This window comes from Pelophylax lessonae, assembly GCF_965119305.1.
Source record: "Pelophylax lessonae genome assembly, chromosome: 4".
NCBI classification, from domain to species: Eukaryota; Metazoa; Chordata; class Amphibia; order Anura; family Ranidae; genus Pelophylax; species Pelophylax lessonae.
This window is the reverse complement of record NC_138771.1, coordinates 282,500,472-282,519,663: the sequence shown is the minus strand read 5'-3', so window position 1 is coordinate 282,519,663 and position 19,192 is coordinate 282,500,472. Positions and strand designations below refer to the sequence as shown.

The 19,192-nt window shown below is 42.3% G+C and overlaps 1 protein-coding gene across 1 annotated transcript in view; it reads right to left on the bottom strand.

The window, feature by feature from the left end:
• The window catches only part of CEP290 (centrosomal protein 290), a 255,158-nt gene that overhangs the window by 34,106 nt on the left and 201,860 nt on the right, over nt 1-19,192 (bottom strand). The window contains exons 42-45 of the mRNA XM_082255322.1: nt 14,256-14,411; nt 9,000-9,123; nt 6,430-6,564; nt 931-1,017 (exon numbers count right to left, since the gene is read on the bottom strand). Of these exons, the coding sequence (XP_082111448.1) occupies nt 931-1,017; nt 6,430-6,564; nt 9,000-9,123; nt 14,256-14,411 (502 nt within the window). The remainder of the gene's footprint in view (nt 1-930; nt 1,018-6,429; nt 6,565-8,999; nt 9,124-14,255; nt 14,412-19,192) is intronic.

Below are 19,192 nucleotides of genomic sequence, written 5' to 3'. Positions count from 1 at the left end.
TATGTTGCATGAATAAAGCCTGTTAATGAGGATAATGCGCTAGGTCGGTGCGCCCTTTCTTTGTTTTTCTTTGCCTCTAGTATCGTTGGACTACCCCAGTCCGTTTTGGGCAGCAAGACCTTAGCCATCTGAGACGCTAGTTGTGAGTCCCGTGGGGAGTGTGGCCGGGGGGCTTGGATTCCAAGTGCAGGAGAAGGGTGGTATCACCTTATTGCTTTGGAACAGGCCTTGTACCAGCCAGCCACCCACAGGCCCTGTACGTGCCAGCCAGCCACCCACACACCACAAGGTGTCAGCCAGTCACCCACCACAGGTTGCCAGCCAGCCACCCACCACAGGGTGCCAGCCAGCCAGCCATTAAGCATTAAACAAAAATTAACATGTTCAGTACCAGATTTGTGTCAAAAATATCAGCCGATACGTTGTGACCAAAATATCGGTATCGACCCTGAAAAAACCATATTGGTCTATTCCTAATAACAACCGATGTGGCCAAGAAGCCGCTCGGCTGTTATCCCAAGCAGCAGGGAGGGGACGTCCCCCCCTCCCACGGCTCGCCCGGGCTCTCTTGTACCACCTGGAGACCTGAGGAACCAGCCGGCATGTCCACACATTTCCGGCTTTGATCCAGTCTTGGATCTAGTAACCCCGAAGCAATGTCATGACATCACTTCCGGTTTACAAAAGACTTAAAGGCGCCAAGTTTAAAAAACTTAGAACGGGTCCTGTACTATTCAATGGCGAGCGACCCACCGTGACTTGTCAGGCGACCAAGTCGCCTGACAAGTCGCGCTAGTGTGAATGGACCCTAAATGTTGTTGGCTAACATCTGATCTTCTTGATATTAGTTTGTGAATGAAGAGATTTCCTGCAAAATGAAATTAATATACACATACCGGTAATACCAAAAAATAAAGAAACCTTACTTACGCCTCTGACATTTCCAACTTTACGTTCAGCTTCTATTTTATCTTTTTTGAGAACGTCACACATTTCTTTTAAATTAGCAATTTGATCCTAAAAAGAAAAATTAAAATTATATTTTAAGTTTTTATATTGATGGGATACACAGAAAGTGCACCAACTAAAATGTTTTTTCAGTTGCTTTGTGTACTGGAGTGGAACCTAAAATATTTTTTATATAAAAGGGATTTTCTATATAGAATCATACATTACATTGAGTAAATATACTTTACTTTGTATGCAAACCTACTTCAAAGTGCAACTCCACTCCAAAACTGGACCAAACCCATCAATATAACTGTTTACTAAAACATTTCATACATGCGGCCTTTTTGTTTTTCATCCATCTGTTGACGGATGAAAAACGGATATCAATGCATCTGTTGCCTGATGAGGAGTTTATATATTAATCTCCATTAGTAATTGTAAATAGATGGATGTAAATATAAATGTACAAAATTTTGATTACAAACACATATTTGATATATGATTGTAGATTTGTAAGTAAATTAAATCTCATATGTTCCGGGTAACACATCTCTATAGAAAAATCAATGTAAATGGATGATCTTCCTTTTACAGCCGCATCTGTCCTAATTTTGTTCCGTTAAAAAATCATAATGGAGGGTAACGCATGCATATGAGCACGCTGTCCGTTCTTGCATCCGCTTTTGCATTGGTTGTTAGGCGCCGACAGGGTCCTAACAACCAGTGACTAATCTCTGCTGTCAGCGGGATACCCGCTGACAGCAGAAAGTAAAAAAAATACAGAAAAAAAAATCGGATTGAATGCAGCTACAGATGGGGTATGGGGCTGTGTGTACTTCAGACATGTGTACTTGTGTGTGTCCTTTGGGGGCAGGGAAAGGCAGGACAGGAAAAGAGCAGTATATACAGTGAGGGGGCAGTCTGTTCAGACAGGCTCCCGCACTGACTGTAATTGTCGGCTCTTTTTTTTCCAATACTTATATATCGCTAAGAAGGAGCAGTCATTCGACCCCGCCACTAAAGTGAAAAAAAAAAAAAACGTGACATCATAAGATGACCCCGCCCCTTTGTTTACTTTATTGGCAGGACAGAATGTCATCTCCTTCTCAGTGTTATAAAGCATAGGAAAAAAAAAAAGAGCTTGCAATTACATTTAGTGTCGGTTCACATATATGCGATGCGGGAGCCCTGCGAATCCACTGCAGGTTCCCGCATCGCATTCAACTTGCAGGCATTTCACACTGCCCTAAGCGAATCACTGGGGCTGTCAATACAAATGTCGCACAGACATCGCAAGTGATTTTCAGAGCAGTGCGCTCCGAATCACATGCGATGTCTGCCATTGCACATATGTGAACCGGGACTTTAAAGCCGACAATGACAGCGCCAGCAAGTGAGGGAGCCTCCTTACTGTATAAAGTGCTCTTCTCCTCTCCTGCCCCTCTTCATGAACACCCACAAAGATGACCTGTCACTTATATGCTATCACATAGGGGACTATTGGTCCCCATGAAAAGAACAAAAAAAATGAAAAAAAGAAAATGTGAGCCTCCCCACCCCCACATACGCAGGCATACATACAAAATGCAATTGCTCCTACGTAAAAATAAAAAAAAAAGGCAATTGTGCTACACGTTACATATCACCACACATGCCAAAGTGAGATCAATAATTTTAGCACTAGAGCTCATGGGTAATGCTAAACTGATAAACTGTGGGGGCTTTTTTTTTAGCATCGTCTATGGAAAATATAGGGTATGGACATTTTTCCTCACGGGTGCATGCAATTTTAATGCTTGACATATTGGGTATCTATTTACTCGGAGCAACTTCATCTTTTATATTTTACCAAACAGCTGGGTTAACTATTGTGTTTAAGTGCCCTAAAATTAACTTTAGTGTTTTTTTTAAATAAAATTTAGCATTTTTTAAACCGCTGCGCTAATATCGTGACAAAAAATTTAAACTACCCCAAACTTGTTCTCTAGGGGTTGTGCTTTCATAAAATATCTAATAGTAATCTTTAGGACTAAATTATTTTTTAATCATGTAAACCAAAAATGTAAAAACTGATGAAGAAGTGGTGAAAAACTGAAGGCCTGTGTGAAAGGGGCCTTCCATTCAAGTCATGCTATAAATGAGAACTGTCACAAGTTCTTGTGTTCTCAACTGTCATATAACTGGTGTCACAACTGGTCACTTGTCCAACATCATGGTAACTGCAGAGCAAACAGAGGCTAAATGGTAGCTTCCTAGGCTGTAAAGGAGCAGAAAGTTTAATTCCACTTTAAGTTTTAGGGAGAAGTTACATAAGTCCTTCAGCCAAGCTTTAAATTATTCTTTTAGTTCTTGTCATAGTGAAGAATGTTGCAGAGAGAGCTAAAGACAGGAAATCAGGTAAATGAAAAGACAGATGGATTTTTTTTTTAATAAGGGAGGAAAGGTTTAGAAGTGAAGGCAAGTCTCATTCTTGGTGTTCTTGTCCCAACTCCCCCATCCTCATTTACCAACTTTCTTGATCCTGGTGCCACAGACTATAAAATGTTTAAAACATCCACAGCGGTAACAGTCACCAATAAAAATAAGACAGGGATTATAACCATTCTCAGGTCTAGCCAAAACTTTGAACAAAAAAAATAACTTTGATTTGAATTGTGCTTTAGGATGTATTCCTTGCAGCCTGGATTTCACAGAATGTTCACTAACCTCGAATGTCCTAATATGTTGTCTGTAGGTAAGCAGTCTCCTTCTTCTGAAGGTTATTGTTGAGAGGTACTAGGAAGTTTTTTATTGTTTGGTGTCTCCTAGTTACAGCAGTAGAGCTTCCTGAATGTGTATTAGATCTGTTAAAAGTTGTACAGCAAGTATAGCGTAAATTGGCCATCTCCAGCTGGCTGGAGTCATTATTGTAATATTAACTCTGGAAAAAGCCTCTCCTACAGAGCTTAAATATTAGTTCATGGCTATTAAAAAAAGTTATAACCTATAGTGTTACTGTGCACTGTTTGACACACATTTAACGCGCCTAAAACCTTCTATGCTCTTTTGACACAAATTAAAGGCACCCCCCCTCGACACTTTTTTTTTTTAAACAAGACCTAACGTGTGACATATGCGTTCTGGGCATGTTTATGGTGCGTTACGACAGAAGGAGGGGAGATGCTACAACTTCAAACTCGACATGTAGCTGCTTTTTTGAAGAACAGCGATGCAATGCAAACGCTACATGTTTTGATAGTGTGAACAGCTCTGTTTGCTGTTCATATTATCAATTGCAAACTGCTTTTCTAGGTGCTTGAGGAGCGTTAAAAAAGCTGATTAAATGCCTGCTTTTAATGTCAGTATAAATACGGCCTCACTGTACTAAATTGCTAAACTAGTACAGTATTCGTGCCCCTGATGAAGTCATTTATGACGAAATGCGCTGGAAAGAGCCGGAAGAAGTGACATCAGTGCACATGCGGGTGTTTTCTTGAAGATTCTGGAAGTTGTAGTTTATACGTTTTTGTCTGCAGAGTGTTCATATGAGTGTTTTCAACCACTTGCCGACTGGGTCGGCTCTGTCCCGCAAAATCATGTACCTGTATGTCTCTTCATGAGACAGCTAGTGGGGGCACGTGCACATGTCGATTGGCCACAGAGGGAGGCAATCAGCCGGTTCAGCGGACGCAATGTCCGCCGAGCACCCGCGATCACTCCCCCATGGAGACAGAACGACAGTCTGCTGATGTAAACACCGCAGACCACTGTTCTGTCAGTGATGAACACAGGGATCCTGTGTCAGTGATGAACACAGGGATCCTGTGTTCCTCCTATTTAGGAACACATTTCTCTGTATTCATCCAGCAAGCCCATCCCCCACACAGTTAGAAATCACCCCGTAGGGACACATTTAACCCTTTAAGCGCCCCTAATGTAAACCCCTTCCCTGTCAGTGTCATCAGTAAAGTAACAGTGCATATTTTTAGCATTGATTACTGTAGTAATGTCACTGGTCCCCCCAAAAGTGTAAAAAATGTCAGATAGTCCGCCACAATGTTGCAGTCCAGCTAGAATTCGCTGATCGCTTCCATTGCCAGTAAAAAAAAAAATAAAAAATAAAAAAATTACAAATCTTTCTGTTTGTAGACACGATAACTTTTGCGCAAACCAATCAATATACACTTACTGGGATTTTTTTTTTCCAAAAATATGTAGCAGAATACATATTGGCCTAAAATGATGAAAAAAAATAGATTTTTTTTTTGTTATTGGGAATGTTTTATAGCAGAAAGTAAAAAACAATATATATATATTTTTTTCAGAACTGGCGCTCTTTTTTTGTTTAGGAGCGCAAAAAAAATAAAAATCACACAGCAAGTGATTAAATGCCACCAAAAGAAAGCTCTATTTGTGGGTAAAAAAGGACATCAATTTTTTTTGGGTACAGCTTCGCATGACCGCGCAATTGTCAGTTAAAGTAACGCAGTGCCATATCGCAAAAAATTACCTGGTCATTAAGGGAGTAAAACCTTCCAGGCCAGAAGTGGTTAACCTGTTTTAAGCCAAACATACCTTGGATTCACACTATGGGAAGTGGTCTTGTTTTTTTTTTTTTTTATACTATACTTTTTATACTATACTTTTATCCTATATGCCTGGCCTTGACTGTACAGAAAGTTTAAGTGGACCTGTGATCTTCCCTATTCCGTGGTGCTTCATATTGATGAAAACAACCATCGCTTGCTGACTTCTCATTTGAGGGTCACAATCTCTCTAGTAAGCCTTAGAGCAATTGGGGGAGCACAAGTTGGTGTATGCTTGCACCTGTTGTGGATTTAAACAGGAAGATCACACATACTGTATATGCTTAATAATTCACTGGTGGAAGCTTTGCATGGATTACACTGTGGACTTTTACCTGATTTGTTCTCATTGAATTCACTAGTTTATTGGGGACTATTATATATTTCAGTTGTGATTTCACTTATTTTAAGTGCTGCTTATTTTCTTTTTTATTGTAATTGGTATAGTGTATCCTATTAGTGTGCTGGAAGCTTAGTTTAGTTTTGTGACTTTTAGAGCAGCAATTTTTTCATTTTATATTTGTAAAGTAGTACATACACACTATACAAACACTTTAAGAGCCCATTCACACAGGGGCGACACGACTTGCCGGGCCGACCTGTGAAGTCGCGGTGCACCGCGACCTCGGCGCGACATGCACGGACTTCATATAATTGAAGTCAATGCAAGTTGCCTCCAGGTCGCCCCAAAGTAGTACAGGACCCTTTTTCTAAGTCGGAGCGACTTGTGTCGCTCCTATTAGAACGGGTCCTGTGCTAATCAATGGCAGGCGACCCACCGCGACTTGTCAGGCGACCAAGTCGCCTGACAAGTCACGCTAGTGTGAATGGGATCTTAAAAACACATATAAACATAAATAACATGATAATGATACATACTCATCTGTCAAAGATTAAAAACCCTTTATTATACCTTTAAACGTGGCAAGTCTTTGTTTGCTTGCTCCAGCTGGAAATGCAACTCGACATTCTCAGCTGATAATCTCAGGTTCTCTTTCTGAAGATCCAGCTCTCTTGAGGATTGATCTTCTGACCCTATACCTGATGTCTGATGGGTAAAAAAAAAGTAAACTACTAGTACTCTAAAGGCATCATGCAGTGCGTTGTTATATAAACTGAATATTTACATAATACTTTAAACATAGGGGTAAATGAAAAGAAGGAAGTGCATTAAATTGTCTAAGCCACTATACACTTCTAATAGACAAACTAAGTAACCTATTATATAAAATCTAGGACAATGTAGGGTAGCATGGGTGATGGGAAATCTCACACCTGTAGTAAGGCATTGTTAGGTTCTGAAATCAGTTCCAGTTTTTCACAATTCTGATCAAACTCCTTTCCAGTCTCTACAGATTCAGCTTGACCAACTCCAGAAGTAAAATCATGTTCAACATCTGACTTGTTACCAGTACCACCTAAAGTACTTAACCCTGGCATCTTGTCTTCTCTAATTTCTCCAGTTTTACTCTGATGTCCACCAAGGATATTTTGGGATTCCTCTACTTCGTGTATCGTAGTAGTCCTGCTGCCATTGGAAGATGTTGTGCCACAGATATTTTGTTTATCGTCATCACTTGACTCCTGCTCATCCGTAGCTTGCGTGCTTGCAACGCATGATGTGTCGCCCAGTCCAGGGGTGGCTGTTGTGCTAACGGGAAGTGAGGTATCACACAGTTTCGGAGATGTTGTTGCACTGTTGGGCTCTGATTCATCATATGATCTTGGCGAGATGTCACTACTTTCTACAACTGGTGTTGTGTTTGCCAAAGAAGTAACATTTGGAATTTTAAAATTTGCCACATTGTCTGTTGTAGTGTTATAAAGATCTTCAGCTATATCAGTTGCATTTTCACTGCCTTCTGTAAACACATTAGAGATATCCCCTTGGCCTCTTCTACTTTCTAATTCATACGTTGACGTCTCTGGTATGATCTTCATAGGTTCATCCGCAATGCCATCATTTGTTTCTAGAAATATTGTTTTAATTTCCTTTGTTCTTTTTAAAATGTTTCTCTTTTTATTAGGCAATACTGGATTGCGTAGTTCACGATAAACCGTTTCAAATGAAAGAATAGAAGAATGTCCGGGGTCCACTGCACCATACTGATTTGGTGCATGCAGCATTGTATACAAAGAAAACAGGCATCAGGTAAAATTGTACAGTAGGATGAAAGCTTGTGCAATTCCTTTGTGAGAGTTTCACACTGGGAGATATTCAGTGATGTTATACATAAAAGCTGCATTCACACGGTAGAAAATATTCCTGTACAAATTACAGGTGCAGTCTACTGTATGATTACCAAATCAAATGAAATTATGGTGTGCTTAATGTATATTGTATAGTACACAATGCAGTACAATGTCCAAGTATTGTGGCTCTAAATGAATAGATAGCGTTGCTACCGCCTACTGTATTAGTACATAATAGTACATGTTTTATGTAGTTTGCTACACCTATGTGTTAATGAGTTTGTCGAGAGAATAAGCAAACCAAAGAAAGCATGGAACAGAAAATGTGTGACTTTAGTATATATATATATATATTTTAAAACAGTAATAAAAGAGCTAAATATTAAGTTGCCAAACCAAACATCTTCACAACACACAATACTAGAAATGGCTTCCAAAATGCGTGGTATGATGGTCCCCAAATAATTTGGGGAGCATATAAATGTGTACTGGCTCCATCAGGGAATTTTTTAGATTAAAGTCATTCCAAAGAGAAGTCACAAGGTAATTATTTCAAAGTAAAATTCAAAGTGCTAACAATAGTTTACAAAGCCATCCACAACTCTGCCCCCAGCTACATCACTAACCTGATCTCAAAATATCAACCAAGCCGCTCTCTTCAGTCCTCCCAAGACCTCCTGCTCTCTAGCTCCCTTGTCACCTCTTCCCATGCTCGCCTCCAGGATTTCTCCAGAGCTTCTCCCATTGTTTGGAACTCTCTACCCCAATCTGTCCGACGGTCCCCTAATCTATCCATCTTTAGACGATCCCTAAAAACCCTTCTCTTTAAAGAAGCCTACCCGGCTACTAACTAATAACACTGTTTCACTTGCTCCATCAGCTCATCCCCCACAGCTATTGCCTTTTGTATCAATTGACCCTCCCTTTTAGATTGTAAGCTCTAACGAGCAGGGCCCTCTGATTCCTTTTGTTCCAAATTGTATTGTAACTGTAATGTCTGCCTTCATTTTGTTAAGGGCTGCGCAAACTGTTGGCGCTATATAAATCCTGTATAATAATAATAATTAGGTGATTAGATAGACCCATGACCATTGTATTAGATTTTGACTAGCTTGTGGTTGGGTTTTCATACATAAATATCAAAACATCAAATACAAATCAGGATATTCTTGAAAGTAACCCGGGGGGACTGAAAACATAATCTTAAGGTTTAGGAAGTATAAAAAAGTTAATGCTATATCATGTAATGTATGTCAAATAATAATAAAAAATAAAAAACCTAATACTTACAGAGGGCCTAGACAGATTTTCCCTTGAGAGCTGATTTTCCAGTGCTTGAAGCTTTTCTTGAAGGTATCGATTTTTTAAGTGCAGTTCATCTACTATGGAATCACGAGGTAACGCCTGCTTTGTTCTGTGACCATATTAAAAAAAAAGAAAAAAAAAAAGGAAAAAAAATGTTTTAAAACCTTACTCTTTCTAGCTGCATTCAGTTAAAATGAATGTGCACAAAAATAGAGATAGACTAAAGTTTATATGCTCTTTTAAACTTTCTCAGTTTAACAAATCCTTCAAAGGTCTAAGGCTGCTTGACAAAGCAAGAGCTGAAGAGAAGCACTTTCTTTCCTCCTTGTATTTGTTACTTTGATACAAGGTTAATAATAATAAATTTTCCCAGCCTGCTTGCAAAGGTTAGATTTTCCCAACCAAATTATTACATTGTGCATCCGAGTGTAATGCCTCTAATTAGTTCAAGAATTGTTGGTACCCTCTATTCTTCAGACATTAACCTAGCAAATTAATTCCACTGATGCATTAAAGCTGTTATTCTTAAGCCCATTATAGCAAGAAAGGTTGATTTTTCACAATGTGTCTAACGTGTGCAGTGACTTTATAGGACAGATTGATGGGAGGGTTATACAATATCAGAATGAACTGTGTGACATACTGCTAGCTGTGGTAGATTACAATAACGTATCTTATTTTTTAAATACATGTACAGTTTTTACAATAGAAGAAACCAGGATGTAGATGTCAAAAGAGTCAATGATGGGCTGTTAGATTTACCAAAGAGAGATTTTAAAGGAGAATTCCACAGGTCTGGAAACAGCGCAGGCCATAGGTTTGGTGACTGTATCAAAATAAACAGATAACTCTCATTTGAACCAATACAATTCCTTACACCAATTTTCATCTACTGTGTTGTTGTTATTACCAACCCGCTAAGTATGGGTCAATGTGATATTTTTAGAACTTATATTTGATTCCATATTCTTTATCACCCATTTAAACCAAAGCTGAAGTCTCACCAAATCACCTCAAAGGGAAATAATATACTGTATTTCTCCAAAGCAATTCAGAAAGTCTCTAGCCCTTTAATTCTCAGGATGTCCCTGACTTAAGTTTTTTTTAGAGCTTCCGAAAACCCTATGTAGAAAATGTTAAGAGGCACAGCAGCTAACAATGGCCAGAATTAAGTAACACAGATTACAAGGGTTAGGAGTAGGTAAAAAACAGTTTTCAGGGGTTAGGAGTAAATAATGCACAGAGTGCAGGGGTTAGGAGTAAATAATGCACAGAGCGCAGGGGTCAGGAGTAAGTAAAGCACGGATTAAAAAAAAAGGGATCAGTAATGCACATAGTAAAGTGGTCAGGAGTAACTAGCACACAGAGAACAGAGGTCAGGAGAGAGTAACGCAGAAAGAACAAAGGTCAGGTCAGCAATAAGTAATAGAGAGTGCAGGGGTAGGGAGAAAGTATAAATAACACAGACTGCATCAGTCGGACATAAGTTACACACAGAGTTCAGGGGTCAGAAGAAAGTAATGCACACCGTAGTAGCCAGATGTAAGTAACACAAGGGGAGCACAGGTCAGGAGTAAGTAACACAGAGAGAGCAGTGGTCCTGCAGTAATGCACAGAGAGCAGAGGTCAAAAGCAAATACCAAAAAGAGAGCAAGGTCAGGAATAAATAACACATGTAGAGCAGAGGTCTGATCATTCCAGAAAACAATTAAATTATGTTAATGCAAAATTATTTTCTTGGGTCTATTGAATGAGAAGAGAAGTCTTTAACCTTCCGGTTATACTGCCACTTACAAGAGGACTGGACGCTGGCAAACAGAAAACTGTGGGCTAGACTAGAAAAAACCCTCCTACTTCCAGCATACCTCAGTTTTGTAGCAAAGCAATAATGAGAACATGATTATAAACAACAAACTCCAAGAAATTGATTTAATGGTGACTTCCTGAAGCTCAAAAGAACCACCTAAAGAATCTTATGCCAGAAGCATGTCCCCCTGGTGGAACTTAGTGAATTTGTTAACAGAGGACCAGGCACAGCTTTGCAAACCTGGGAAAAAGGTTGATTGATGCCAAAAATCCCAAGAAGCACTCACAGATTAATGAAAGTGCACCTTGACATAAAAGGATGGATCATAAATCATGAGACCAGAACTTGGATGATGGTCTGTCAAAGCCACTTAGAGATGGTGAAATGAGAAGCTTGTGATTGCTTTCGGGGCCAATCTGGGATGACAAAGGGGGTATCAGTGAAAGAAGCATGGGCTGACACACAGACCCACATCCAGACAATGGAGTGAAACTTCTTTTTAGCAAACTGGAGTCAAAGAGGGACAAAAGAACAATGTTCTGGCTGAGGCAAACTGATCCTCAGTGCCAAACTTATTGGTCTGTCCAGACACTGGATAGACCTACCAAGATGACTAAATGCGGAGTTGTAGAGGTTTGGAGAGAAACTGGTTAAATGGAACCAACTCAAACGGCCTAGCACTCTAATGCAGAAGGCAAGAATTGGATGACTCATGGACTGGAGAGTAGGCAGAGTCTGTAGTTTCTTCTGTGGTTCACGAATATACCAAGATACTCCAAAAGATAAACCAGTTCCAGCAACAATTTCTGAAGGCTCAGAATGTTTCCAAACAATTGTAATGTCTGGACCGTTACAAACACGTTGTCCAACAGGGCAAAGTATGACTGTTCTCTCAGCAGAAGGCGATCTAAGTATTCCACAATGGGGAATCCATGAGAATGCAGCAGGGCTAATGCTAAAACCAGCACCTTGGCGAGATCCTGCGTTGCTGACAAGAGGCCAAAAGCAGGCATCACGGATGCACTGGAAAGACAGGGAAATTAGGGAATAATTTTTTATGTCAACAGAAGCCAGAAAGTTTTCCTGGTGAAGGGAGGCAAAGTCAGATTTGGTGGATTTTTTATGAAAATTCTGCAGCTGAATGAAGACATTCAGAGCTTTGAAATCCAACATGGCCCAGTAGCCACTTTGAGTTTGCAAATGGCAAACAGGGTGGACATGAGACACATACAGAAAGAAAGACCAGAGGCTGCCCAGCAAAAAAATACTTTGTTACAGCCATCTGCTTTAGATGTTCAATAAGTGAGGGATTAACCTCAGTAGTGGTCATATGTTTTGTAAGGGACTTTCACCAACTTGACATGATTTCACAAAGTAAGGTCTAAACCAGGATTTGGTGAAAGACATAACCCTCCAGAGAGAACAGGTCTCTAGAAAGAGATTCCAAATCAGTTAGGCGCTTGAACACAGGTGCAGCTAACATTGGCATAGTAAGGGTTACAGGGCATAAGCATATCCAGAATAGGAATGAGCTACTTCTTTACAAAATCCTCACCAAAAGGGAAAATGCTTTGCAGCTAGCTTTTGTCATTTGGGAATGAGCCACTTCTGTACAAAACCCTCACCAAAGAGAAAGCACTTTGCTGCTAACTTTTAACAGAGCAGATACTGGAAAGCACCCCACATGAGATCCAATGCCTGAAAGTCACTTCCAGGCTACCCCAGCAATGTCCAGTCCAGTGGGGTCTGGACACCATATTTCAAAAGTCAGGCTGAGGATGACCATGCTGGATAGCTGCAATTGAAATGACAAATCTTCAGCAGCAATGTAGCAGTAATGTGAGTAAAGAAAATATTCAAGAAAAGACATACTCCTAGAATGATCGAAAAAAACGGAAGAATGCTGTGGGGGTTATCCTGGGTTGACCTAGGTTTTTTTTTTTGGCCATTGTCCAATCCTCCTGTGGGTTGCAGCATAATCTAAAGGTCCCTCTGTAGAGTAAAAAGAAATGTGTGATTGTGCTAAAAACTGAACGCTTACATTCTAATGTTTGAAAGGAAATTGACCTTGAATGAACAATACACAATATCATAATTAGTGACTCACTGATTTAATTTGACACCATGTATCCTAGACTTCAGTGTGGTTCCCTCTATAGATCTAAAAAATGTGATAATTTTGCCATACTAAACATTTTTAATAAAGCCATAACTCTAAAAGAACAGTAAAAATACTCACTCTTCCTGAAGCCAAATACCACTCCCATTCTAAAATCTTCTGAAATCTGCAGGGAAACCAACATTCTCAATCTCCTGCAAAAATCTCAATCTCCTGCAATGCCCCACAGCTCTCATTGGTTCCTTTTGCTGACTTCCACCCATTAAATTATACAACAGGGATGTGGGTATCAAAAAAAGGAATCAGCGAGAGCTACGGGGGCCCAGGATATCGACACTCCCAGAAGTGTCAGCTTCCCTACAGACTTCCGCAGGAGAATACGCATGATCAAAGCGGCATTCAGTGGCAGGGGCAGAAGGAATGGTGATTATTTCCAGTTCTTTTTCTGGTATGGATTAACTTGAAAGGTAACAACAGGCTTCACTGAAAGCTTTGGAGTAATCTCTCTGATTGGTTGAAAGTTCAGAAACAAAAAAGCACTACACACATTCAGCGCTGGATAAACAAAAGTTGATATCTGACTGGAAAGTCTATTTTTACATTTTGCATTAACCCCAGAGTTTTCTTAAAGTGTTTATTACCCCTCCCCCCCCCCCAAAAAAAAAAAAAAAAAGATCCTGTTCCTTTAAAGCATGTGCTGTGTAATTTGGCCCCCTGTATTAGCTAAAAAAACCTGTCTGATCCGACCAGTTTCTGCCCTCCCCCTGTACACTGACCACGGTGTATCATGACTGCTGAGCCCTGACACAGTGGTCAGTGTATGTGACTCCATCATCTGCAGCCCTGCACTGTCCTCCTCCCCACCATGCTTCTGCTCCTGTGTCAGGTGTCGGCCCCCTCCCCTTCTGCTACTGAAAAACCTTTTTTGATCTTATATAATCCTCTATAAAAAAAAAATGCTGGTTTTACCCAATTTCAGAGGAACACTCTTCCATCACGTGACCGGCCAGTTCTCTCTTCCTCTCCTCTTGACTGACGTCAGTGGGGGAATCTCAGCTCCACCCGCTGCAGTTGTCAGGTGGAGAGAGGAGAGAGGCAGGGGGTCACGTGACGGCCGATGGGTAAAGCCAGCATTTTTTTTTAATAAATCACAGTGACAGGAGCACATAGCTTAGGGAAAAAAAGAGGATTATAGCAACTTAGCAGTGTGGGTTAACAACCACTTTTAATACATATAGAGTAAATACATTCGCTCCTGACAACAGGAGGTAAGACAGAACACTACCCTGGTTTGATGTAATCCAATAATACATACTTCATGTAAGCAATCTCACTTTCCAAGTCACTATTTTTTTTCCTGAGTTCTTCAATCTCTCTTTCAGATTCTACTGTTCGGGCTCCGACTACTTGATCCACAGTAACCCCACGAGATTTCAGTTTCTTTTGCAGTATTAATTTTTCCTGGTCAGCTCTAGAATTGAAAATGCAATTGTATCATCACAGGACTTAAATTATTCAAACAGAATTAATATATAAAAAAACAAACTCATGCTCTTCAAGCATATGAAAGATTCTCATTCTGTATAACAAAACCCCATCTAAAGTGTGTACTGGTGTCAAAACCCTCATAAAAAAGGAAGCCAGCAAATGAACAAAAAAAACGCTGTAGCCATCATACCCATACATAACAATATCACATAAAACAACTCCAACAATTGAGTTAATTTGCTGGCTTCAATTTGCATGGAGATTTTGACTTTGGTTCACATTTTGTACATGGTTTTGTTTTTAAGAATAGGGACAGACCCATAAAAGGAAGTCAGTTTAGTAACACCATGCTAAATACTAAGACCAAGATTGGCCGAAACACGTGTAGTGTTAATGTACTTTTTATCTGACATGCTGCTACAAAGTTTAAAGCTGAACTCCAGGAATTTAGCCACTTTACACTGCCCTGTACAAGCTCCACAAGTGTACACTGAATAAAAACTGCTAGATGTATGAAAAAATAGTTTTTTTTTTTAACTCACCGTAAAATCCTTTTCCCTGACATTGACAGACACAGCACCCACCCCTCTAAGGAGTTTTTATGCTTCTGTTACTGCTTGTTACAAAACTAAGTATCTCTAAGCAGAGAGGGGGGTTATGCCAGCTGAGGACAGCCCATAGGGCGTAGCCAAGCTTTTGTGTTGTCTGCCTAGTCCTACACTTGTAGAGGGCAGCATTACATGTGGTGAAGATTATGGATCTGTGTCTGTCAATGAACTCAAGCCAATCCAGGTAATAATAGCTGAACTAGAACAACAGGAGCTCAACCTGAAATACACCTTCAAGAGGGAAAAACAGATCCTCTAAATCACAGCCCGCAAAAACTTTGCGGCCAAAGGAGGCAACCGCAGATGCCAAAGCTTTAAAAAAGTACATACCGACAATCAAGTGGCCGCCCACCTGCGCCACTGACACCTTATGACAGAAGGCCCAAGAAGCACTAAGTGCCCGAGTAGAATGTGCCATCACAGAGAAAGGGGGGAACCTGACCCGTAAGCAAATAAGCCTGAGTCACCGTTTGTCTGATCCATCTGGAAATGGTAGAAGAGGAAGCAGGAAGCCCCTTCCGCAGCCTGTTTATAATCACGAGGAGTGCGTCTGACCCCTGAAATAGCTTGAACATCATCCAGAGTATAAAAGGCAAATACCCTGGGATGAGCCAGCCTGGGACACAAGGACGGCAGCACAATATCCTCATTCAAATGGAATTTAAAGACAATCCTTGGGAGGAACGACGGCCGTGGTCTCAGGACCACCTTATCTCAATGAACCACCAGACAGAGAGAACGACAAGACAAACCCGCCAACTCTGACACCCTGCGAGCAGAGGTAATATCCACCAGAAAAAACACCTTTTGTGACAGTGTAAGGAAAGGAATCTTCCGTATGATTTCAAAGGGAGGTTTTTGAAGAACCAACAGAACTAGGTTAAAATCCCACGGTGGCAGATGAGATCTTACAGGCAAAGTAAAATGATGAACCCCCTGAAGGTATGTATGCCCCAATAAATGGGAAGTCAAAGGTCTTTGAAAAAAAACTGCCAAGGCAGACACTTGGCCTTTCACGCTGCTCAAAGCCAGAAGAAAGGCCAGATTTTGAGCCACTGAAAAAGAACGAGGATGGAATACTCAAACCTCACACCAGGAAAGGTACGCCTTCCACATCCAATGATAAAGCTTTCGAGATGTAGATTTCCTCACTTTCAACATGATTGGAATCACTGAGCCAAAGCAGCCCCTGTCCTTCAGCCCCTGGCTCTCAACAGCAAGGCAATCAAAGCCAGCAACTGGATAGAAGATCAGCCCATTGAGAAAACAGATTGTCCCTGAGAGGAAGCCTCCAGGGGACCTTGGCAACCGCACCAGGTCAGCATACAAAGACCGGCAAGGCCAGTCCAGAACCACCAGAAGACTCTCTTTGTCCTCGATCCTGCGTAGAAGTCACGGAAAAAATTGGAAGGAAGGAAAGACCTAAAATCAGATGGTACCGGTTCAATGGAGCCACCAGAGCATCTGTGGTGTCTGCCAGAGGATCTTGTGACCTGGTTATGAACTTTGGCACCTTTCTGCTGAGCCGGTAAGCCGACAGGGCCACCTCGGGGGTGCCCCACTGCAGACATATCTGATGAAACACATCAGGATTAAGGGACCATTCCCCCTGGTTCAACGCCTGATGACTGAGGTAATCCTCCTGCCATTTTTCTATTCCACAAATGTGCACGGCGGAGAGGGCAAGAACAATCTGCCCACCGAAGAATTCCAGACACCTCCAGGGCTGCTAACATACTCCTTGTGCTGCCCTGGTGAGTCACAAAAACCATTGGCGTGGCATTTTGATGGGCAATCTGGACTCTTCCAACTTCCAGCAGCCCTAGGTCCAGTTCAGCCCCAGGACCTCTCTCCACCCGGACAGGCTGGATTCTGTTATGACCACTGTCCAGTACAAGGGGAGAAAAGACTTGCCCTGTAGCAAGGTTATGGAGCGCGGCCACCAGACCAGAGAACTCTTTGTCGCCGGACTTCGACAAATCATATTGTCCAGAGACTTGGGATACTTGTCCCATTTTACCAGAATTTCCTTTTGAAGGAGTGTAGAACTGTGCAGATGGAACCGCCTCAAAGGTGGACACCTACAGGCCCCAACACTTGCACACATGCCCGAAGGGACGCCATTTGTGGGCTAACAACAGTTGTATCGCAGAATGCAACTTCTGCAATTTTCCCAGAGGAAGGAACACTCTGGCTAGAGCTGAATCCAGAGTCAGCCTGAAATAATCCAATCTTCTGATTGGAACCAGGGCAGACTTCTGAAATTCAGAAGCCATCTGATATCCCGCAAAGTCTGGAAAGTAATTTCCACATTGGCCATCAGAGCCGAGACAGGGACCCTGCTCGCAAGAGGAGGTCGTCCAGGTATTGCAGCACAACAGTTCCCCGCTGTCGCAGAAGCGCGAAGACTGGGGCCAACCCTTTCACAAGGAACCGAGAAGCGGAGGCTAGACCAAAGGGTAACGCCACAAATTGATAGGGCTCCTTCTCAGAGCGAAGCAGAGGAAACGCTGATGCCAGGTGCAAATAGGAATGTGCAGGTAGGCATCCATGGCGTCTAAAGAAGCGAGGGAACCCCCTTGATGTAGAGACGCCACTTACATCCAAAAGGATGTCATAAATTATTGCACCCTCACAAAATGGTTCAGGGCCTTGAGATCCAGCTTACGACAAACTTGCCCTTCTTCCTGGGAACCATGAAAGGGTATGAATTAAAAAACTTTGAAAACGTTAGGAACACTTGGAATAAGGACGATCACGCCCTTGGACAACAAGTCCTGCTCTGCCCACAATGGAGCTTGCAGCCGAGCTGGGGGCAGGTGCACATTGGAAGGAAAGAATCTTTCTGGAGGACAAGCAACGGAATTCCATTTTGGAACTGGATACAATCACCTCTTGAACCCACTGGTCACTGACCCAGTCTTGTCTGGTCCTGCCTGGGACCCTATTTTCCCCCCCAGAGCCACCCTACCAGAAGGGGTGGCCTAATAGGCCGACAAGCCGCGGCCTAAGTTTTCGCCTGCCCACCCAAGTAAGCACGATCAGCGGGGGACCCACGACCAGCCAGGGGAGAGGGATGTCCCAGTGGTGCAATGGTGGCATTAGCTGCCACAAGTGGGGCCGCCCCATACAAATTCCAGCCAGTAGGCCGCAAAGCTGCAGCCAAAATTTTTGGCCTGCCCGACTGCATAGTACTTGGACCAGCGGATACCAGGCCACCCAGCCCCCAGGCTCACCAGCTGTCCCAAGGGGACCCAAAAAGGCCACCCAACCCATAGAAGGCCCACAGAGGGTGACAAGAGGACAGCGCACCCGCATGCACCAAGGCCAGGGGCACCCATAGCCTGGGCACCACTCCTCCACCAAGAGCAAGGGCAGACAAGCCAGCTCCATGCCACCCAGGAGGGGTGGGGGGGAGGTAGTGGGGGCGAGAGAACCCCGAAGGGACCAACCACCCCAGGGAGTAACCACCCCAGGGAGTACCGCGTCCCATAGAGAATCCAGGGAAGGAGAGGAGGGGCCCTTACCAATCCAGAGAACCGTGCGGGTAACACTCCCAAGACAGAAACCTCCTAGCCACCGAAGTGGGGGAGCTGTCGGCTAGAAGGAACGCTGCGACTCAGTCTGAGACCTGGTCGTGTGCGACCATGCGAGAAGTTTAACTTGCAGACCAGCCCCCCTTTACAGTGGGGCTATGTCGCGCCTGACTGAGTGCATAGCTATGGTCTGCATGCGCTCGCTGGTCAGGCTGAGGGGAACTGCAATAGTTCAGCCCATCACTCAGCCCGGCAGTTGCTAGAAGATCTCCAATAACAAACAGCAAAAAAATAGACAAAAAAGCCAGGACGTAGGGCCCGGCAGGGAGACTAGGTCCTACTCCGGGCAAACAAAAACTGAGTATCTTTAAGCAGAGAGGAAGGTTATGCCGTCTGAGCATAACCTGTGGTGAAGAATATGGAGCTGTGTCTGTCAATGAACGGAAGAGAAAAGCAGTTTTTTGACAAAAGAGTTTAAGCATTTCTCTTCTACCAAAAATATGCTATCTAGCAGTTTTTATTTTTTCAGTTTAGTTTAACTTTATGTTGGCCATGTTCTTGCAACAGAACTTTGTATGTGAATGAATAAAAACAGCACTAGAATGTCAAACAGTTAAGCA